This window comes from Mauremys reevesii, linkage group 4 (assembly GCF_016161935.1).
Source record: "Mauremys reevesii isolate NIE-2019 linkage group 4, ASM1616193v1, whole genome shotgun sequence".
Classification (NCBI taxonomy): Eukaryota; Metazoa; Chordata; order Testudines; family Geoemydidae; genus Mauremys; species Mauremys reevesii.
The window spans coordinates 58260059-58284455 of record NC_052626.1 but is presented as its reverse complement, the minus strand read 5'-3'; the positions used below and the strand labels follow the sequence as shown (position 1 = coordinate 58284455).

At 40.6% G+C, this 24397-nt stretch overlaps 1 protein-coding gene across 3 annotated transcripts in view; it reads left to right on the top strand.

Moving 5' to 3' along the window:
* FSIP1 (fibrous sheath interacting protein 1) overlaps positions 1 to 24397 on the top strand; it is a 219058-nt gene that overhangs the window by 152233 nt on the left and 42428 nt on the right. For 2 of the 3 annotated variants that reach the window (XM_039533504.1, XM_039533502.1), the window contains 2 exons: positions 14011 to 14557; positions 22931 to 23015. In XM_039533504.1, the coding sequence (XP_039389438.1) occupies positions 14011 to 14557; positions 22931 to 22965 (582 nt within the window). In that variant the 3' untranslated portion in view covers positions 22966 to 23015. Of the gene's footprint in view, positions 1 to 14010; positions 14558 to 22930; positions 23016 to 24397 lie in introns of those variants that run through there. The other variant, XM_039533503.1, reaches the window with a different exon arrangement.

Below are 24397 nucleotides of genomic sequence, written 5' to 3'. Positions count from 1 at the left end.
GAAGTTTTTCATAAAGTCTAACCTAAATCTCCCTTGCTGCAATTTAAGCCCATTACTTTTTGTCCTGTCCTTCATGGATAAGGAGTACAATTTATCATCCTTCTGTGTATAACAACTTTTTATGTATTTGAAGATTATCATTCCCCCCACCACTCTTTCCCCTGTAAGTCATGTTTTCTAGACCTTTAATCATTGTGGTTGCTCTCCTCAGAACTTTCTCCAGTTCATCCACATCTTTCCTGAAGTGTGGTGCACAGAACTGGACATTGTATTCCAGGTGAGGCCTTATCATTGAAGAGCAGAGTGGAAGAATTACTTCTTGTGTCTTGCTTACCACACTCCTGCTAATACGTCCCAGAATCATGTTTGCTTTTTTTTGCAATAGTGTCACATTGTTGACTGATTTAGTTTGATATCCACTATAACCCCCAGACCATTTTCTGCAGTACTCCCTCCTAGGGAGTTATTTCCCATTTTGCATGTGTGCTATTGATTATTCCTTCGTAAGTGTAGTACTTTGCATTTGTCATTATTGAATTGTATCCTATTTATTTCAAACAATTTCTCCATTTTTTCAAGATAATTTTGAATTCTAATCCTGTCCTCCATAGCGTTTGCAACCCCTCCCAGCTTGGTATCACCTGTAAACTTTATAAGAGTACTCTCTATGGCATTATCCAAATCATGTATGAAGATATTGACTAGAACTGGACCCAGGACAGATCCCTGCAGGACCCCACTCAATATGCCCTTCCAGCTTGATTGTGAACCATTGATACCTACTCTCTGAATACAGTTTTCAAACCACTTGTGCACCCACCTTATAGTATGTTCATCTAGGCTATATTCTCTAGTTTAGTTATGAGAAGGTCATGTGAGACAGTATCAAAAGCCCTACTAGAGTTGATATGAAATATACAAGGTTAGTATAGATGACCTGAGCTCCTTTGTTAAGTAAAATGATTATTCTGCCATTTGTTGTGCTTCTGTCAATAACTACTTTCTCCAAATTTTATGGTATGCCTACACTGCAATGTACTGTGACATAAATCCATGTTTAAACTCAGAATCAAGCCTAACCCCCCTCTCATCTACACTGCAATTATGCTAATGCAGGGCTTGGACCCAGGGTCCCAGGACCTTGCAGAGTCTGAGATGAGTCAAACCAGGACCCAGGGTTTGAGCCCAATTGCTTTGCAGTGTAGAAGCAGCCCCGCTTGACTCGTGTCCTGAGAGTCCACCTGAAGTATCCCAGAATTCCGTGGGCCAAATTCCTTAATTCTCTCTATCCCAGTTGACTCTACTGAAAATGGAAATTGACCACTGCACCCCACCCCACTCCCCGGCGTACAGCAGCAGTTCAGGTCACCATTAACCCATTGTCTTCTGATCACCAATCTGCAAGCACACTCTCGGAGAGCCTCCTGGATTTGCAATGGAGCCTGAGCAGAGCATGCCTTTTGAGAAATGAGCTGCTTTATCATCACGGGAGCACAGCCAGATTTTGGTGAATCTCTGGTGTGAGGCCAGTAAAACTGGAATTTAACAAAAGCACCAGGAATGACCATGTGTACCAACAGCTAAAGGGCTGGCAGCCTTGCAGATTTTCCTGACAGGTGATCAGTGCAGAGAGTGTATTAAGAGGCTGAAAAGCAAGTACCGGAAGACCAGGGACAAAGACTGCACCTCCAACAACTCGCCAACAATGTGCCCGCTTTATGTGGAGTTTGACACATGATACAATCAAGCTGTCTGATAAGCTAAAAACATGATTAGGAACATTAATAAGCAACCCAAAGTACAGCAATTCACATTTCAATAAATTCCATACATAACCCCATACTGACCCCCACAGTTCATTAATCATCATGTCATTCATAAATACATTGTATGGCAATCAAGCCCACACACCTTCCAAAGCACTAAATGCCCTGCTTCAACATTTGATTAGCCCCTTCCTCCCACAAACACATTCTTACAGACACTATTCTCCCTCTTCCATTGGGCCATGCAAGTCCATAATGTGAGCACATAAAGCATCCCTGACTTCTGCTGCCCGGGTGCAACCAGCTCCAACTGTGGTAACTGCACTTTCTGGCTGAGGTTACCCATCCATCATCCCCTCTCTGTCATAGGTCCATTCAGGGGGAAGTGGCTCACCTCTGGCTTCACAAAGATTATGAAGAGCACAGCGAGTCACTGTAATGTGACAGCATTGATGACACTGGTATCCAAACAGTCTGTAGGCATCTCCAATGTGATTTTAATCTGCCAAAAGCACATTCAACAACCATTCTATTCCTGCTGATAGTGTAATTAATTTTTCTTTTGCTAGGGCCTCCAAAATCAGGGTATGGTTTCATAAACCAAGGCAAAAGGAGTATGTTGAGTCCCCCAGAATAATGGTGGAGACACTGACTCCATTTATGTCAATGTTATTTGGTGGGAATAGTGTCTCATCCTGTCCATGAATGTAGAGTCCCGAGCGGCGAAAAACTCAGGCATCATGAACTTTTCCAGTACAGCTCACATTGACATTCATAAATTGGCCTCTATGGTCCACAAGTAGATGTAGTACCCATGTGCTTCTTGAGGAAGACAAACTGTGGGCACAAGTCCCATCAATGACCATGGCGAAGTTAGGAATCCCCATTCTTTCAAAAGTAGCTTTACCTATGGAATATCATTAATGACCACCTCATTGGGGTAATCACGTGCCTGATTGCCTCAGAAACCTCTGCCACCACTTTACCCACAGTGGACTTTCCAACCCCAAATTGGTTGGCAACGGACCTGTAGCAGTCTGGTGTAGCTAGCTTCCAGATAGTAATAGTAACCTGCTTCTGGACTGGCAAGGTGGACCTCAATTGTGTCTTTTTATGGTGGAGGGTGGCAGCAAGCTGCTCACAAAGCTCCAGATTTGCTTTCTTCATGCAAACGTTCTGGACTTACTGCTGATCAGCCCAGGTCTGCATGACAGCATGATCCCACCAGCCTGTGTTTGTGGCCCTGCGCCAGAAGCACTGTCTACGTAGAGGGCATCAGTGGCCATGCCAATTGTACTGAGCAACATCTGCCAGTGCAAGTCTGCCATGACAGGGTACTCCTCCTCTGCCGCTTCCTCCTGCTCCATCAGGAAATCTGTCAGGTACTTTGGTGGGACAGAAAATACCATTGAAATGTCCACCAGTGCCTCACAGATGCTCTGCCAGTTTCCTGACACAGGAGTGAAAGCACAAGCAAGAGAAGTTCTTCAAAAGGCACCTCCTCCATGTTGCTGTCTCCGATAGCTGGGAGCACATAGAGCAAAATGACTGCTTGGCAGACTGCGTTGGTGGGTTATTCAAACTTCCTGTAACATGGATGGTAGGCAGTAAAGTTTTCCCACTGTGCATCATGGTCATAGGGCTAGAGCAGCCACATTTCAGGAAGGAACTAGGGACTCTGGTTGGTTTGACTTGGGTCTGCGCTCCAGAGCCGCTCGGGACTCTACATTCATGGACAGGATGAGACACTATTCCCACCAAATAACATTGACATAAATGGAGTCAGTGTCTCCACCATTATTCTGGGGGACTCAACATACTCCTTTTGCCTTGGTTTATGAAACCATACCCTGATTTTGGAGGCCCTAGCAAAAGAAAAATTAATTACACTATCAGCAGGAATAGAATGGTTGTTGAATGTGCTTTTGGCAGATTAAAATCACATTGGAGATGCCTACAGACTGTTTGGATACCAGTGTCATCAATGCTGTCACATTACAGTGACTCGCTGTGCTCTTGATAATCTTTGTGAAGCCAGAGGTGAGCCACTTCCCTCTGAATGGACCTATGACAGAGAGGGGATGATGGATGGGTAACCTCAGCCAGAAAGTGCAGCTACCACAGTTGGAGCTGGTTGCACCCGGGCAGCAGAAGTCAGGGATGCTTTATGTGCTCACATTATGGACTTGAGCATGGGTTAGAAAAGACTGAATGTAGGATTAAATCCCACTAACCCATAGTTTACATTGAGTGTAGACATACCATTAATGGGTTTCTGCTCACATGGCCAATTCTTGTTATCAAAATAGTTCTTTTGCAGTGGCATGTTTAGCCATAAGGTAGATCTGTCATCTGGATCCTGCGTTTGCTGCTTCTGTTTTTCCAATGTCATTGGCTTGATGGGCATGTGTTAATTCTGTCAGTTGACAACCACTGTTAGAAGCTTTTTGGATGTCAACTGTGAAAAATCAGGATGGGGGTTGTGGGGTAATAGGAGCCTATATATGAAAGACCCAAAAATCAGGACTGTCCCTATAAAATCGGGACATCTGGTCACCCTAATCCACCCCTAATGGCTTGATACCTCTGGATGTTGAATGATGGTTAATATTACCTGGGATCCTTATACCTCTGTCTTTTTTAATCACTCATTTCAAATTGTGTGAAGGAAATTGACTAGTTTTCTTCTGGCTAATTCAGAGTACTCTCTCTGCCTCTAGAAGCCGAGTGTCTTGTCTTGTTACTCAGTGGTTTGAGCTTGGTCTGCTAAACTCAGGGTTGTGAGTTCAATCCTCGAGGGGGCCATTTAGGGATCTGGGGCAAAAATCTGTCCGGATGATTGGTCCTGCTTGGAGCAGGGGGTTGGACTAGATGACCTCCTGAGGTCCCTTCCAACCCTGATATTCTCTGATTCTAAGACAAATTGCGCCTGTTACTCAGTTAGTTGGATTCTTCATGAACCTGGTGTAATGCTGAAAACTGACATTTGCATGAACGGATGCAAGCCTTTGTGTAGCTCTAATTGATTTCTTTTCAGATGTAAATATATCTTTGTACTGTGGCTTGTTAGTATTTTATTTAGTTTCTGTATGCTGTGTTTCATGATGTTTTAATTGTTGTCCTTAAATTTTAACTGAACAGCATTTCAGTGGAGTATACACTTTAGAATAATAATAGTTTTAGCATCATTAAAATTTGCAAATAGGATTACAAATAACAAAATAAATATTTCAAGTTATTCTGTCTGGCTGCATTCCTTAATTTTTTAATGGCACAAAATTAGTGGAGACTCTGGGCCAGATTAACCCTTGTTTAGCTATATTGGCGGCCCATTCTTTTTAGCAGTCTTCGTTACATCTCCTCTTGGAATTAACCTCACAGATAGCAGACAATTTTTTTCCTTTAATCTGTTTTCTGTGTTCTTAGTGTTTCTAAAAAAAGTAGAAAGACATAACGGGCAACTGGCAATTGCACTTCAGAATTAACATGTGGCTCTGATCAGCATAAGACCCAGCAACTTAAAACCAATTTTCAAGTTTTGTAAACCCCAGTCCTGTGCTGACTTCAGAAATGCTATTTACTTGCCCAAAGTTAAGCATGTGTGTAAGTGTTTGCAGGGTCTGGGCCTTAATGTGTTTTGGAAAACTTCAGGCAAATCATTCACATTTAATAATAAACTGTCTCCATTTGTTTTTGTATGCAATGTATTAGATTAAACAAATATCCTAATGAGTGGTGTTGACGGACAAATGTGTGATTATTGAGGAGGCAGGGTAATGTATGGCATTGCCTGACTGTTGATAGGGCGCGTTGGTGTGAAATGCTAAATGGAAAGGTACAGGGCAAGGATTGCCTTGTCAGTGATATGATAGAGCTATGCACTTAAAGTGGTATTTATCATTTAGTAAATAACTATTTAAAACTTCCAAATGATACCAGTGCTGATATGTCAAAAGCCAGATCATTGTTTCAGTAGGTTATTGCACTCTTGTAATGGATTCCTTTCAGCAGGAAGGGAGAAGATTATTTCAGAACAGATTACAAACCGTACATTTGACATTGCATTACAGCTAAAATACATCTCCAACAATTTTAAGGAATCATACTGAACAACTTCAGAGACAGTCACAGCAGTTAACTGTAGTACCTCCAAGGTGAACAACAAAAATATATCAAATCACAAAACAAAAAGGCTTAAATATTCCTTTCTGTCTTTTTTTCTAATATAAGGAATGCATTTAGTAGTCTGTCTCCATTATTGTATAGAAATTGAAAACATTCCTAATGCTTTGAACTTGTAAGCCCAGAGTCACAGCAGGTCTGTACACAAACTAAGTACAAGTGTGCATTCCTACCACATGCAGTAAGATTTATCCTATAGACCCATGCCACTGAGGAATTCAGCTAAACACAAAAGACCCTCAGGTAGAGAAAGGCAACTGGGGTCAGGAGAACTAGCTGCACACATAAATAGATTCCTGCTGGAAAGGTCATTAACAGGCATCCAGGACTCCAGGCTAGGAATTAGTTTCTTGGACCATTAGCAGTAAAAAGCCTAGCAATTGAATGGGATTCAGTGCCCTATTAAAAATTAGCAAGAACAATTGGAGCTTTTCCAATTATAATAGGAACCAGACTTCATAGATCATTTTGCCTTGTCTAGTATGTGGTTTCTATATTCTGAATAATGTGAATGATGCATTTATCTGTTATTAAAATAGTATCTATGTAAATGTTTTATCTGTTTAATGAGGTTTTGTAAGTACATTACAGTGAGGACAGTGAAAGCTTAGAAGAACTGGAATTTAGTGTCATCCTAAGAATTTACTGTTGATTCCAAGTATTGAGCCTCCTAAAAGTGTACAGTTAACCATAAAAGAATTATTTTATTTACATATACAAATATTATATTGTATCAATTTTCTATATAACCCCAGGTATTAAAGTGCTTATGTGGTTTCATATAAACAATACATTTAATGTAAGTATATTCCCATCATTTCCCCCAGTTATTCAGACTTCTCTAAATAGAATTTCCAAAGCTAGTACTTGAATGGACACTAAGAGCAGCCTCTTTGCTCTGATTTCAGTACTGACCACCTGTCCCAATTTGTGAGTAGATGACAGGGTCATTGTCCAGCTAGGCTGGAAGAAGGACAGGAGGGACTGGATGTGGTTTTAATTAGGTCACAACTTTATTTTTAAATATCTGGGAGTACTCAGCTGATAAAAATTGTACAGTGCAGGTAATTCCATAATCATATACTCAGGGGCTGCCATCAGCCCTCCCCCTTTTCCATTCTAATCTCAGCCAACCCACTGCTCAGATCCTACCACCCTCTCCCTCCCTTAGGAGGGTTAAGGGGGGTCATAAAGGAGGGGGATTGACTCCTTGCTGTACCAGTCACTGGAGCCCCTAACACTCTTTCTCTGCTCCTTTAAAAAGTGCCTCCTTAAAATCCTTTACCTATCCACCTGTCTGTATCCATTCTCTATGGAATACCTGCACTGGACATTTACCTCAAGGAGGAGCCAGCAATTAGTTTGGCTGGCCTCTCCCCATTGCTGACCAGGGTCCTAGACATTTACTGACATCTTCTTTAATATGTCAGCTCCCCAGTCGGATAGGTGAGCCCCATCATCCCTGAATAACTCGGAGGCCCCGTAAACAGATGATAAATTACTAATCCCCCTTGACCTCATAGGAATTAGGCCACCACCCTGTTCATGTACATCTCAGTCATCTACACTTTACCTAACTCAAGATTCTAAAACTAACTTCATGTGATCCTATCTAGGAGCTTTAAAATGTACAAAAGCACTATAAAATCATAGAAATGTAGGGCTGGAAAGGACCTCAAAAAGTCCTCAAGTCCAGCTTCTTGCACTGAGGCAGGACCAAATATCCTGGACCATCCCTGACAGGTGTTTCTCCAAACTGTTCTTAAAAACCTGCAATTCCACAGCCTCCCTTGGAAGCCTATTCCAGAATTTAACTACCATTATAGTTAGAAAGTTTTTCCTAATATCTAACCTAAATCTCCCTTGCTGCAGATTAAGTCAATTATTTCTTGTCCTGCTTTCAGTGGACATGGAGAACAATTGATCACAGTTCTCTTTATAATAGCCTTTATTTGAAGACTGTTAACGGGCCCCCCTCCGGTCTTCTTTTCTCAAGACTAAACATGCACAATTTTTTTAATCGACCTTTCCTCATTGGTCAGGTTTTCTAAACCTTTTCTCATTTTTGTTGCTTTCCTCTGTACTCTCTCCAATTTGTCCACATCGTTTCTAAATTGTGATGTCAAGAACTGAACACAGTACTCCAGCTGAGGCTTCACCAGTGCTGAGTAGCACAGGCGCTGGCTTCTAATTTTCTCTGGGTGTGCTCAACCCCCGCTCAGCACCAGGCCCCAATCCCACTTCACCCCTTCCCCCAAGGTCCTGCCCCACCTCTTTCTGCTGCCTCCCCAAAGCACTCCCTGTCCCTGTTCCTCCTCCTCCCTCCCAGCACCTACTTCATGCCACAGAACAGCTGATCGCGGCGTGCAAGAGGCACTGGGAGGGAGGGAGGAGAGGTGTTGATCAGTGGCAGCCACCGGCGGATGGGAGTGGGGGAGGGAGGGGAGCTAATTTTTTTTACATGGGTGCTGCAGCCCTGGGGAACCCATGGAGTTGGCGCCTATGCCAAGTAGAGCAGGACAATTACCTCCTGTGTCTTACATGCATCACTCTTGTTAATTCAGCCCAGAACGATATTAGCTTTTTTTGCAACTGCATCACATCGTTGACTCTTACTCAGTTTGTGATGCACTATAACCCCCAGCTCCTTTTCTGCAGTATTACCATCTAGCCAGTTATTTCCCATTTTGTAGCTGTGTTTTTGATTTTTCCTTCCTAAGTGAAGTACTTTGAACTTGTCTTTATTGAATTTTATTTTGTTGATTTCAGACCAGTTCTCTAATTTGTAAAAGTCATTTTCAATTCTAATCCTGCCCTCCAAAGTGCTTGCAACTCCTCCCATCTTGGTATCATCTGCATATTTTATAAACATACTCTCTGCTCTACCAGTTCTCAAACTGTGGGTCGGGACCCCATTTTAATGGGATTGCCAGGGCTGTTGTTAGACTTGCTGGGGTTCGGGACTGAAGCCAAAGTCTGAGCCCCACCACCCAGGGCTGCGGGGAGCCCTGCTACTGCTACCCTGGGGCTGCGGCAGCAGGGCTCGGGCTGCGCTTTAAAGGGTCCAGGGCTCTGGCTGATGCGGGGAGCCCCGGGTCCTTTAAATCACCACTGGAACCCTGCTGCCACTACCCCGGGGTTGTGGCAGCGGGGTCGGCCAGCAATTTAAAGGGCTCGGGCTCCCTGCAGCGGCTGGAGTCTGGAGCTCTTTAAATTACTGCCGGAGCCCTGCCACTGCTACCCCAATATAACAGCATTTCACCTATAATGCGGTAGGGATTTTTGGCTCCCCACAACCGCGTTATATCGGGGTAGAGGTGTAAATCAGTTTCGCTAGTGAACACGCAACTTGATTTTGGGTGAATAATTACAGGATTGCATTACTCATGTGAGTCTTTGCTTTTAGTTTTTGAATATTTTTAGTAGAAAATATTCCCATTTCTCTATGCTTTTTGAAACCAGCTAGAAAAGCAAACCTTCACAACTGTAAGCATTCATTCATAGATTAATATTTTTATAACTCAAGATCAGACTTCAAGATACTCAAAAACCAGAAACCCTCACACCTGAATAAATGAAATGGCACAGGATAACTCAGCTCCACTTTTGTTAGGAGGGAAACCAGAATCTTTAAAAAAATTAATTTATGTAGTTTTTTCTGAACATTCACTACACTTCAACGCCTTCCCCACATTACTGAACAATCTATTAATTTTGCAGTAGATTATTCAGTATCCGTTCTCCATTTACTAAAAATCTTACTGTAGCTCAAGAACACTCAGAGATATTTTCTATGGCATGGGAACAAGCAATAATGTGAAATCAGAGCCCATGAAAAGATATAAATACAGACAAACTATGTCCAAAGGCAGCTGTTTAACTGAATTTGTCAGCCTTTCAACAAAAATATTTTACTCTGAATGGAAATATATAAATAATAGCAGATTAAGTGAAGGTAGCACTTTAGAGTCAAATCTTCAAAATCTGGAGGCCAACATATACAAAGGGAAATATGCATTCACAGTTTAACTCACGTTGGAACACATTTGTGTATGCACACAACAGATAATGGCACACAACCATAACTATAGGCACCCATCCTACAAATGCTGTTTCACATGTAGAAAGGACAGTTACATATACAGTAGAAAATTACACAATGACAAACTGGAAAATGTGCTTTTAGACCCAGATCTTCAAAGATATTTAGGCACCTAATTGCCATTGATTTTAATTGGAATTAAAACAACAAGGAGACCTTGTGGCACCTTAGAGACTAACAAATTTCTTTGGGCATAAGCTTTCGTGGGCTATAACCCACTTCATCGGGTGCATGGAGTGAAAAATACAGTAAGCCGGTATAAATATACAGCACATGACACTCTATGCATCTGATGAAGTGCGTTATAGCCCACGAAAGCTTATGCCCAAATAAATGTGTTAGTCTCTAAGGGTATGTCTGGGTAGCGATCAATCTATCGGGGATCAATTTATCACGTGTAGTGTAGACGCAATAAATCGATCCCCGATCGCTCTCCCATTGACTGCTGAATTCCAGCAGTGCGAGAAGCGGAAGCAAAGTCGACGGGGGAGCTGCGGCTGTCGATCCAGCGCTGCGAGGACGCGAAGTAAGTCATTTTAATTTGATCTAAGATATGTAGACTTCGGCTACGCTATTCTCATAGCTGAAGTTGTGTATCTTAGATCAATCCCCCCCCCACTAGTGTAGACCATGCCTAAGGTGCCACAAGGATGCCCCATTTTTGCTGATACAGACTAACACAGCTACCCCTCGGAAACCTAATTGGAGTTAGTTGCCTAAATACCTTTGAGGATCTGGGATGCAGTTTCTCATTTACATGTGCAATTACCAGCTTTGTATACAAAACATAGGTGCACAAATTTAAAAAATATTTGCTGTAAAACCCTGTACATTAAAGTGTTTATTTTTAACTAATAACACCTCTTTAGTTACATGGTAACTAGAGTATGCTGTTCCTTGTAAACACAGTGTAATTCCTTATGTTAGTATTTACATACTTCTGCAGATTGTCATGTAATCACTAAAAGTAATCCCCATGTAAGTGGCACTGTGGATTAAAAGGACAGAAATAATACATATTTCTTAGTTGTGGTGTGTTAATTGTCACATGGTATGATATCACTATATCTTTAAATGCTCACGAGTTACCTTTTAAATAAAAAGTACTTGCAAAAAAATTTGCCCTACAAGTTAAAGCACTACTACAAGAAGTTTAGAGAGACAGCATGGGGTAGTGGATTGTGCTTAGAAGTGGGAGTTAAAGTCCTGAGTTCAAATGGATTTCTCCTGTATTTTTGGGTTAGTTACAGGAGTCTCTGGCTCCATCCCGTGCTAATAAAGATTTTCTTCACTGTTATGAAAACCTAAAAGTATGAGAAAATGGTATAAAAGGGCCATAACTTGGTCCAGGATCTATTTAGTTAATGAAAACTAAATTATACCATTATTCTTTAGATTAATTAAGTCTTCATGTAATTACCGTGCTTTATGTTCACCAAAATAAAATTCTACCTATAATACAGACAATTAGCACTGTTCTTTAAAAAACAACAGTAGTAAACAGCCTTTTAGTTAAATGGCTGCCATCTCCCATTGTTCTCAATTGGAATGAAACCAAGATGCCCTCAGTCTAGCATGTGTTCTGATGTGATTGTTGAACACCCAGCGAGTCTACCAAAGGCAAGGCTGGCACAGGGAATTCTGTGCTGAATCTCAATGTCTGTGTCTGCCCTCCATGAGAGATGGCTGGGAAGATAAGCAAATTATTCTACATTTTCCAGTTCTTCTTTGTCCATATAGATCTTCCTTGCTGGGTCTGATGATTGACCAGGGATTGGCTGGTGGAGAACTTTTGTTTTGCTGATGTTCAGAGTTAGCCCTAGGCTTTTGTAAGCTTCAGAGACGCAATTAAGGGCTGTTTGAAGATCCTCCTTTGAGTGTGCAACTCCAGCACAATCATCTGCATACTGCAGTTTGGTTATTGTTGCTGATATTACTTTAGTTCTGGCACGGAGATGAGAAAGGTTGAAGAGGTTGCCGTCAATCCAATATTGGATGCCAATGCCCTGTGGTAGACGGTCTTGGGTTAACGTTTTCATAGCTGCTAAGAAAATGGAGAAAAGGGTGGGTGCCAGTACACAGCCTTGTTTTACACCAGTTTGAATGACAAAGGGCTCAGAGGTTGAGTCATTGCACAGGATGAAGACAGTCATGTGGTCATGGAGGAGTCCTAACTGTATCTCTGAGCCCCTTCTAATTCTGCTAACTCCTTTCAGAAATGGGGCGAACTGAATACAATATTCTAGGTAAGGGCATATTGTTGAATTTTAATATTTATCATCCTCTGGACTGGACTTATTAATAATTATTGTGCATTAACACTCAGCAGATTTGTAAACAAGACTTTGCAAGTATTAATACTCTTGCTTAGTACTAAAACGTTATGTAATCTTTATGTTCTCATTAGTGTGTTAATATATTGGAAATCCATATGTATAAATTGTAACTCAAGTCGAGTGATTGTTGCTTTGAACGATTTTTTACCTATAACTGCTACTGATATGGGATCTTAGATCGGCTTTTGTTCTTTTAAAAGCATTTTCCCAGACATCATCCTTGCTGTTGATTCTGTGCAACACTGCAAATAAACTCAGTTCATACTGTCTGTCATTCAGTACCTGGTGGTGGCTTGATAATGCAGGCTTTTTCAAATCCTTTTTATCTATTTGATATTTTAAAGGACACTAAGATTTGAAAACTCACTCACTGTAGAGTGATGACTGGAAGCGACCCCTGATCTCTAACTTGTTGATTTGTAGAGTCAACTTGAAACTTTTAATACCTCAGACATATTTAACAAAGAAATATTCATTTCTTCTTGACTGAAGGCTATTCCGATTCATAAACATGAATGAGCAGTTTTAACATGTAATCCATGCAACTATGCCCCTTTGGGCTGTGATCTCTTCACATCACATAAAGTAAGCAGTGTCATGTTAGGTCAGTACTTGGATAAGAGTCCTGCAGAAAAAAGCCAGGTACTGCAGGAAATGGTGTTGATGCTGGTGGGTGGCACTGTTCTCTGAGTCAGTGCTGGATCAATGCTGGATCGAGGTGTTGGAGGTTTTGTAGTGGGTCAGATCTCCAGGTAGTATACATTGGTGTAGCTGTATTGAAATCATCAGTTGATCATCTGGCCCATCATGTTTGGATGTCAGGTAAAACTGAGGCCCTGCTCAATTGTGATCTTAAAAAAACCCAAAAACTTATACTTTTTGTAAAAGTAACATTTTGTTACCCCGATACTCTGGCCAAATTGCGATTTGAGTATCTACACTTTGAGTATCTAAACTCCCTGTAGTTTCAGCTGGAAAACATAATCTTCTTCAGTACCTGCCTTACACCAGTGTGTGGTGTTGCTCTGTTCTGTTACACAGGAGCATTAAAGGTTGTGATGACTGAACTTTTGCGTCATAAGCCCTGTCTAACATAACTGCCCCCTCATTGTTAGTATAAGAAATTGACTGAAAAAAGAATAGATGGGTGTAAGAGCTCCAAATATATCATCCAAATTACTATGGATCTTTCAGCTATGTATTCTGTTTCTATTGATAATTGAAAGAGACTAGAGCCCTGAAATCAACAAGGACATATTATATTTTTAAAAACTCACTAAACTGTTTAACTTAGTAAGTAAACAACTACCGGTATGCTTTTATCTTTAATAATACGAAGACTTGTGTGAGATTGCAGGTGAAATGAAAGGCCTCTCCATTAAGTGCCTGGTGTACAGCAGGCCTCCTTAACAAGTTTCAGTGTCTAATCTATCTCGCACCTTTTGGAATGGTTTAATAAGTAGTATAATTACATATAAGCATATTTAAACTCAGGAAACCCCCAAAATAATATCATCAATGTTCAAGAGTCCTATTCATTCTTTTGTGTCTGCCAAACTCTTTTGTGATGGTTTTATTAATAGTTATATTTTGACAGGAAGAAATTTTTGCTTGTTTTTTCTAGCCTGAAGAACTACCTCGTCTCTCTGAAGGGCAGCTTGTGACTCTTCTGGAAGAATGTATGCAGTTCTCAAGAACAATAAGCAATGTTCCAGTGCCAGAACTACAGGAATCTCTTTCTGATGGAATGAGTCCCTCTTGTTACACAACTCAAGACTCCACCCTGCTCTCCAGGTCTACTCTATCCAAACTGTTAGATGAAGGCCATAGTGTGGGGATGTTAACAGCTCAGGAAAGGGCTGGTATCGAAGATAAAAGTATATGTGAAAGTGCAGAGGGTGAAACCTCTGGCTACTATCTCAGTAAAGCTTTGGCCATTAGTCATTTATCAAACGATTCTGTGGCCCAAATAGAAGAACCTGATGACCTAGAAAGTTCACAGGAGATGGAGAATAAGAATAATACTGAAGGTTACTTTATGTCAAGAGCACTCAGCGCAGAAAGATTGAAAAAACCCTCTTTCTTGGATGAACTATTTTATTGCATCAGCATGAACAATGAGCTATCCACAGAGGCTGACATTCCCAGCATACCATTGCAAACCAGAGGAGGTGAGGCTCTTAACCATTTAGAATAGGCTTTTGATTAAGATGAACAAAAGAAGCAGGTTCTCACCAAAGGTATTCACTAATGCAGTACAATTACAGTGGTGGGGCAACAAAGTACTTTTATAAAGCATAAAACCATGCCAAAAATAACACACGCAAGCTGTTTTTCAAAATTCTTGCCCTGATGTAATTGCCCCCAAAATTAATAGTTTTTTGAAATACTAGTAGCTGAAAGCCCATGCTGTCACATGGGCATCATTCATAAAGTCAAAATGACTGAGAATTTAAAAATTGGATGGTAACAGATTGCAAAACCCAGTGAGGATTCAACCTGGTGATATTCTGAACAAAAAGAGGCCTCAATCATGCTTGTAGCTGTTTCTATCGCTTCAGAGTGACAGTCCTGGAATCTTCTTATATTGATTATACTATCAATAGTATCAAAGAGTACTCCCTTCTCTTCATGTGTTATTATATAATGCGTGCATCTGTAACTTTCACTCCATGCACCTGAAGAAGTTTACCCACGAAAGCTTATGCCCAAATGAATCTGTTAGTCTCATAGTAGTTTCCAGGCTAATTCACATGAGTCCCAACACATATCTATTGAGTTGCTTCTCTGATATGACAAGCTCCATACTTAAAAAATAAAATAAAATGATATCATGATCTAAATATAAGAAAAATTAATCAGAATTGCTTACAGCACTTCAACCCTATATGCTGACAGCATGCACATGGTATAAAAGTATACTAAATATCCATATTGGTATTCTATATATTGGTTTTTGTTCTTTACATTCAGTAAAGACAGACTTGTACATATCACCCAGTGCAGAGTTAAATAGAGACTATATATTACTATAAAATTTTAGGGGTGTCCATATTTCTAATTTCTTTTACTGATGCAAAATGTTTGTATTACGATATTTTAATAAAAATCCAAATTCAGATTTTTAGCCTAATAGCAGTGCGAATCACCCGTCTTTTTTTTTAAAAAAAGAATTATGTTCTAATAAATCAGCTAGAAACATATCTATACATCATTGTTAGCTTAAAATTGCATCAGATTGGTAAAACATTTTTATTGTTACAGAGTCTGTGATAAATCAAGATAGTTTGGTTATATTGTAATTTAACAAAATCCTCTTTAATTTACTAAATTAGACCTCATTGTTTACTAATTATTGTCATTATATATCTAATCATTCCAATTTTGGATTCAGGTATAACTTAGCAGAGCACCATCACACCTCCTTATTGCAGTGGCATTTCTGAGCTCTGATTATGATGGTTGCTTTGATTGCACATTATTCGGCTTCCCCCATTCTGTAAAAATGATGCCTCACATTATACTGTTATCACTCCACATATCAGGAATGAGGAGGTAAGAAAGACTGTCAAAAACTGAGCCTGCAGAGATAAGACCCTGCTTACCACACCCCGGTCTTATCTTACCACCTCATCCTGGAAGCATGGGGAAACAACTCTGCAAGATCTTTCTCCTCTTTCCTTCTCAAAAGAAATACGATAATGACAGGTGTAAGGATGACAGAGAGAAGAGATCAGAGAAGGACAAAACAGAGATGACAAGCCAGGAAGCAAATAGCCTTCTTTACAAAGTTTTAAGAACAGAATGATCAGACATATACGCGATTTGTTGGGTAAGAGTCAACACAGCTTTTGTAAAGAGACATTGTTCCACAAGAATCTATTAGAATTCTTTGATGGGGGGGGGGGTCAACAAACATGTGGACAAGGGTGATCCAGTGGATAGAGTGTACTTGGACTTTCAGAGGGTAGGTCCTCTCCTGGATTGGTAACTGGTTAAAAGATAGGAAACAAAGGGTAGGATTAAATGGTCAGTTTTCAGAATGAAAGGAGTAAATAGTGGTTTCCCCCAGAGATTTGTACTGGGACCAGTGCTGTTCAAGATAGTCACAAATGATCTGGAAAAAGGGGTAAACAGGTGACAGAATTTGCAGCTGATCCATCATCTCATATAGGGCTGTGAGACTGGCAATTTCACTTAGTTCCTGCTTCCTGATAGGACATTGGAGCCATACTAGCATAACTTGAGGTATCTTTCTTGCAGAGTAGGGAAAAGAGGAGATCATAACAAAACAAACACTGGTAAGTAATTTTCCCATGTAGAACATCACATGGTAAAGCGTTGAAGTCTATAGAATTAATTTGTTAGATTTATTACATAATAATTAAGGCTCCATGTTTGTCATGGAGGTCACCAGGTCACGGATTCCGTAACTTTCTGTCACCTCCATGACTTCTGCAGCGGCTGGTGTGGCTGGCCTGGGGACTGCCTGAGCAGCTTGGGCAGCCCCTGGGTCAGGCACATTGGCTGCTGCTGGGGCAGTCTTGGCCTGACCCCCCAGCAGTAGGAGTTTGAGTGGGGGGAGGGCTCAGGACTGGGGATTGGGGTGCGGGGTGTTGCTTACTTGGGGTGGGGGAGCTCCCTGGAAGGGTGACAGCAACTCCCCTCCCTCAGCTCCTAGCTCCATGTGCTGACTCTGCCCGCAGGCACCACCCCTGCAGCTCTCATTGGCCACTGTTCCCAGCCAATGGGAGCTGTAGAACTGGGGCTTGGGGTGGAGTGGAACTAGGAGCTGGGGCCACCACTTCCCAGGAGCTGAGTAGGGAGCCTGCTCCAGCCCCACCAACTGCACCCCCCCAGCACCTGAGGCGCCCCTGAGGCCATGACTCCCCCAACACCCGTGGTGGCCACGAGCCGCATCCCCCTCCCCAGTAGCCACAGTGCTCTCCGGGCCGTCCCGCCCAGCACTTGCGGCACCTCCAGGGCCACTCTCCCCACCAAGGCACCCCCCCCAACCAAGTTTCAGTCAGGGGTATATAGTAAGAGTCATGGACAGGTCACGGGCCATGAATTTTTGTTTACTGCCTGTGACCTGTCCATGACTTTTACTAAAAATACCCATGATTAAAATGTAGCCTTAATAATAATATAAGAGTCTTAGTGTCATGATAGTTCACTGTAGGAAGGCAAGGGCATTGCGGAAGAGATTGTTACGGCCTAGCTTAGGCAGCTCCGCTTTCTCAGCGCCAGGTTACTGTAGGGCACGGTGCGCCTGTGTCAACCGGCCAAGACCGGTTGCAGCCGCTGTGTGGAAAGTCCCTGGCCCTGGGCCATGGAGGGCGGCCCCGGGCGGTCCCGGAGGGTGGAAAGCCCCTTTTGCATTATGTATGAGCTGGCTTGCTATTGGTATATAAATATGAGTATGCTTTGTAGCAGCTTTCGGACTCCGTACCAGGCAGAGCTCCAAGGCGCTGGGTTCCCCGCCTCTGTGACAGCCACGCTTGGAGTCCCCGTTGCGGGTGTGTCACGTTACCTTCAGTAAAGCCAATTACTCACAGAGTGTGTGTCGTCCTCGTTCTTGCAGAGCACCTTGGGTAGGCCGAGGCCTCCCTGGAACCTAACATTCACTATCTCAGCACAACATTGTCTGATGTATTTATTCTTTGTTTCTTTAATTGTTGAATAATACTCAGCTATATACACTTTAAGATATGTAAAGTTTAAATGCACATAGTTATTTACCAACCTGTTTTGTTTATCAAATACTTTGAAAGAAAGTAGGTAAGTAGCAGAGATTTTTCTGCCCAAACTTTTGTGGTTCAGTTTTTCATAATGAAAAGCCCCTTCACATTTACCTGCTATCACATGAGTCTTTGGGCATGTCTACACTTACCTCTGGAGCGATCGATCCAGCGGAGGTCGATTTATTGCGTCTAGTGAAGTTGACCGCTGAGCGCTCTCCCGTCAACTCCGGTACTCCACCGGAACAAGAAGTTTAGGTGGAGTTGACGGGGGAGCGTCAGCAGTCGACCTACCACAGTGAAGACGCCGCGGTAAGTAGCTCTAAGTACATGGACTTCAGTTACGCTATTTTCATAGCAGAAGTTGCGTAACTTAGACCAACGTAGCTAACCCCCCTCCCCTGCCCCCGCAGTGTAGGCCAGGCCTTAGACTCATCACATTGGTTCTGGTCAGGTAATTGGAACAAGTGGATATGACTCATGAAAAGTTGATGATCTGTAGGGCAGAATGAAAGGAAGTATAAAAAAAGAATTCAGACATTTATAATATCAGTTTTCATAACTGACAACCATTTTCCAGTTCCCCATAAATTGAGGCCAATAGAGAGTATTTAGATGTGCCATTCTGACATTAAAATACATGTAGAACTTAAAATTCAGAGACAAATGTGAGGTATTTTAATTATTTTTGTCAGTTTATTATTGATTATATATATAACATTAAAGAGAAGATCCCATTATTTATCCAAAGGACTAAAGTGATTCCTGCAAAGACAAATCATGTGTAGATATAACATTTGTTCATGGCCATGTCTGGAAGTTCATAACCTTTATCCAGGTTGTGAAATTATTCAATATTATATTGATGAGCCCAGTATTACTCCAGTAGCTAGATGTGATAAATTATGTTGACTAACGTAGGAATTAGACCCTTGGAGACTCCTGTGGATTCCAATCTCTGGCTAATACATTTCTTTTCAAAGTTTCAACCCATATTTATTTAAACAGATTTCTTAATCCTTTATTCCAAGCTCCAGGGTTGTGTTTTTAAATTATTTTTAAAAGAGCCATCCCCATAATTGCATCATGTTATGTATACATATTTAAACTACGCCTAATACAAGAACCACACTAAGGATAATTGAATGTTTTACTTTTTTGGAAATAGGAAACATAGTGAAAAATTCTAGCAGACCACTTCACTGGTTAGCCACATAGCCCCAAATCCAAGGGAAGGTAGCGGTAAGACCTTAATGGCCATGGTTGTAGGCAGATCAGGCATGTTTACACATTCCGAACTACTATGAGAATGGCTGATAGCTTTATTTCAGAGCCTCTGCAGGCCATCATGTAGTTTCCCCAGTTCTTGCTCAGCTGAGGAGGAAGCCAGCCTCTCTCTCAATGTTAGCATTGTCTTCTCTGATATCATCTCAAAACACCTCTGGAACATCATATGTGGTAGTTTGGATGTGGGAGTTTGATGTTTCACTCTGTTACTCTGGTTTTACTTTAGTGTAACTGTTTAAGTGAATGGCATTATGCCAGTGTAAAGCTGGTGTAATAGAGCTAATACTCAGGCCTGAGGTTTAGAATCATGAACTATTCTTTGGGACATTTGACTTCTGAGAATCTGAGTCGGTGACACAATTCAAGATGGGCCTTGCAGCTGGATTGAACTCCATCCAACAAAGCTATTTAAGACCAAGATTTGGTCCATTATGCATGAGTTATCCATTGACCTCGAAGATAGAAAAAATAGATTTATCGTGACTCATTAATATTTTTTACTAAAGCACACTGTGCATATATAATTTCAATGAAAAAATCCTAATATAGTTAGCCATGTACTGTACTGCTAAATGTAGTATGACTATAATTCCTAGTATCATGGACGTTTAATATGTGGTAATTATGCTTTTCTAAAAGATAGGGTCTTTGTGAAAGATACTTATTTAAAAATCCTTGACCATGTTTTGGACTCAGACAATTTAGAAAGTTAGCAGTGTTTCTACTCTTTCCTACAAGGCCAGGAGAGCATGGGCATTGGCCTATAGCCCTTCTGGGAGAAGGTATGTGCATTGGCCTTCGGTATTTACATTTGTACCTCTCAAGTGTTTCTATTGAAGGCTGTATTGTTTTCTCAGAGATAAGATTTCTCTTATAAGGTCTACTTTGGGATGTTCACTGAGACTTTCAGAGCTCAGGAGGCAAGAAAGTCTATTTTATCTTAACTTATTTGAGAAGGGAAAAGGTTATCCAAGTTCTTGCAAAAGCTCAAAAAGACAATTTTTATCACATCTTTTTTTCTTTAAATTACTTATGAAAATATAGTCCTTTGGAGAATGGATGTACTCTAGAGTATTGACATATATTCCTGTAGATTCACTTTCTGAAGTAGATATTATACAGTATCCCGCAAACAGAATGAAAAACTCAGAAGTTGTTCATATTCCTTCATCTCTATTTAAGTATATAGGGATTCATGCCTGCTTTTCACCTGTTCCTTACTATTTGCAGTGGACCTTCTTGTTTTGTCATGCAAGTGAATCTTACATGCTAGTATCTTACAGTATTAGCTCCCTTGAAGCAGGCAGAAATACAGACTGCAGCGATCCATGACTTTTACAATATCTTACTGTAATATTTTAGTGCTTACTGTGATATTTTAGAAGTACTCTGTGCTGAGGAATAATCAGTTACATCAATGTCAATGTATATCCCCCAAGAGTTAAGACATGGAGCATGTTTTGATCTGTAGAATGCAGAGAAAATCTTAAACTATGTCATAAATACTTGAGGTCCTTCAATATCTGGAAGAAAACAGTAAAACAGAATGTCACCTCATAGAGAAATGTGTCTGATACATTCTGCCTCCCAGATGCAGGCATGAAACTTGGAGTTATAGTTGATCAACCAAGAATTTGGCCGTTTGTCATATGGTTGGTTTATTAATCCCTTTCAATTTAGATGGCAATATAGACACACAGAGAAATTTTATTAAAAATTGGTAGCTTAAACTCCCTGCAGGAATTTGAGGCGTCATCCATTTATTTAGCTTTCAGACAAAAATGTTGAACCTTGTTTCACCTCACTGTCTCTCATGATCAAAAAAGTAAATGAAGATGTTTAACTTCAAGAGATACTATAACTTCCTGCATCACTTAGTTACCTAAAAAACACAATTTCATTGTAAGAAGAGTGAAGAATCCTAGCAAGATTTACACATTTAGTACTATTAAAAAGAATCCAGTTAACAGACTTGCAGGTAATTATCAGATCTTAATACTCAAGCATCCATTGCCATTTATGGCACAAAATCGAGAATTTATTATTGCACTTTTTCAGTGAGTGCGTAGAGTGTCAGGTAAGGCAAGAAAACAGACAACTAACCAGAACTGGCAGGATTTGACTTCTTTATGCATAGGGCCCCTGCTGCTAGAATTGATGAAAAGAAGAATGTTGTCTTCAGGTCTGCAGGAAAGTTGAAGATTAACTAAATGGGCCAAATTCTGCTTTCTCCTATGACTGTAAATTCTGAATAACTATCTACTCTCCAGGCAGCCTCATCCAGACATCTGGCCTGTAGCAGGCTGCCTGATTGGTCACGCTACCAGCAGGGGGCAGTAGGCTGGTTCTTAAGCTAGTAGCAGCGTATTGGCTACTCAGTGCTTATACCCACAACTGTGTTTGTGTTACTTTGTTCCTGCTGCCTCTGCCTTGCACCCAGCCTGTCCTCTGTCCTGTCCCTGCCTTGAATCCCTTCTTGATTGCTACCCTTCTTGCTCCAGTTCCTGACCTCCAGTTTGACCCTTGGCTCTGGCTTCTGATTACTGACTCCGGCTCTGATCTTGGTCCTTGGTTCCTGATGCTTGGTCCCACCACTAGGCTAGACCACCCTCATCCCGGTCAGCTGACAGTAACTCCAGTAAAGTCAATGGTTTCCGGGAAATAGTGGTCCTGGGAGGCGGACTGTTTGCTAGGACCATGTGATCAAAAACACTGACTTTCTAAATAAATACACAGGTACCTTCATAACTGCATTAAAAAGAAAACACCTAACATTGATTACAGTCACATAATACCAGACTTATTTCTCTTTATATTATTAATCTTTGTGACCAGCTATCTTGCTCAAACTCTTTATACTGATTATCTTCTGGGTGCCTTTTTCTTGAGATAGCTTTTCACCTGGAAAGAACTGTCACTGGAGCTCTACAGCCTAACCTTCTATTTTCTTCTTCGAAATTTCAGACCTCTATCTAGCTCATGAGCTTGGACATCGTCTGTGGTGGTTTAAGTTAAGTAGTGGATAATGTTACACTTTCAAATAATTCAGAAATATAAAGCTAGTTGTTTATTTCCAAAATGGTATGAGTTTTAATTTCAAATACATCATAACATGGTCTATGATGCAAAATTACTTTCAGAGCTAAAAAAGCACTTACCTTAAGAGAACAGTGATTACAGTTATCATTGAGAGGTGAGTGAAGTCGCTACTTCCCATTGAGAACTGGTAAAGGCAGATGGTCAAATACCCTTGGATGCACATGTGATGCCTATTGGGATAAACAGAAGCCGAACTTATCCACAGATGCAGGCATGTACATCAAAAGTTGGTATTTCTCAATTTTCAGAGTCCAATCAGTAGATATGCTTGAGTGACTGCTCTTATTCCCAGCTTTCTTTGGCCTTATTAGTGTTCAGGAAGATTGTGTATCACAATCAGTTACTACTTTTTTCATTGATACTTGTGAATATTATTGGCCTTCAAGCAATTCATGTATGATTTCTTCTTTTGTGCAGATGATCTGAAGATTGAAGATGTGGCACCAGAGTAATATACATACTCCAACTTACAGTCATTTTTATAAAACATTGGTAAACTACACTTAGTGTTTTTCATTAATACGTGATCATTTCAGACTCTGAATGCAGTGAAATCGTCATGCATATATACACTGCGTACCATAATTATTACTGTGAAATAGTTTCTTCTTACAGAGAAAGTTATTATTGTCACACATTGCAGTTCGGGTTCTAAAGGGAAAATATTCCACTTAATTGCGTTTCTGGTGAATATTTTACATAATATTGTTCGTGTTTTACCAGCAATGTACATTTTTTCAACATACAGTAGTAGATATAATCACAAAGTTGTACTGAATTCAGTAAAATTGAATATGAACTTTGTAAAAAATATGACATGTCAATTCTAATAATCTATTTTTTTCTTTTTTTGCATACACTTAACTGTTTTGAAGAAAAATGGCTAAAATCTGACTGCATCTGTTCCTGTCTGCAGTGGAGTTGTTTGTGGTATGGCCTGGATTCTGTAAAGTGGTGAGCGCTCTGTCCCTGATTCAACAAAGTGCATAATCATTTGCTTATTTTTAAATAAACAATAATTGACATCAATAGGACTACTCCTATGCATATAGTTAAGTATGTGCATAAGTGCTGGATTAGAGCTAGAGTGCTCATCACTTTGCAGGATTAAGCAATAGGTGAAGATAAGAATTTAATCATGTGGCGAGTAGCTTTAGGTTTCCGTTGAGGTACATAACTAATTTGCATAGAGAGTCAGTCTCTGTAATCCGTTCTTAGGATCTGCTTCTCAGTTGCACTAAAGCTCCTCTACACCAATTTAACAGTATAGAGAAGCCTAATAGTGTAACTGAAAGTCAGATCCACAGTCCTTAATGGGAGTTTTGTCTGAACAAGAACTGAAGACGGAATTTAGAAGTTGGACGTAACAGAAGGTATGCAGGACCTGGAATGATAATATCGGAATCTGAAACCTTCTGGTAATGCCTAGCAGTAGAGTGGAAAACAGCAGCTGTTTTATGTTTGAGATAACAGTATTAAAAATTTACTTTGTCCACACTCCCTCCCTCGCTACTCTGTCCCTTGAATTTTTGCTTTCTTAAAGAGGCAATCTTCTTTTCACTATTATGTGAGAATAAAATAACTTTTTAAAGTGATTTTTTAAAAGATTCTGAGGGGAAAAATGGTCGTGCTAACAAAGATAATTTGGTGGTTACATCAAAGAAATCTATTAATTTAATGTGACCTCCACATATATCACATTGACAAGTGTTCAGTTAACACAAGCTAAAACCATAAATTTTCTCTTAGAATATCATGCTGGCTATCCACCATTCATTGAGAAGAAACTTCTGGTTGTACTGATACAAAGTCAGTAATGGCAAAGGTCATACATGATCTAATCTGAACTCAAAGTAATAAACATATTCAAAGTCTAATCTGTGA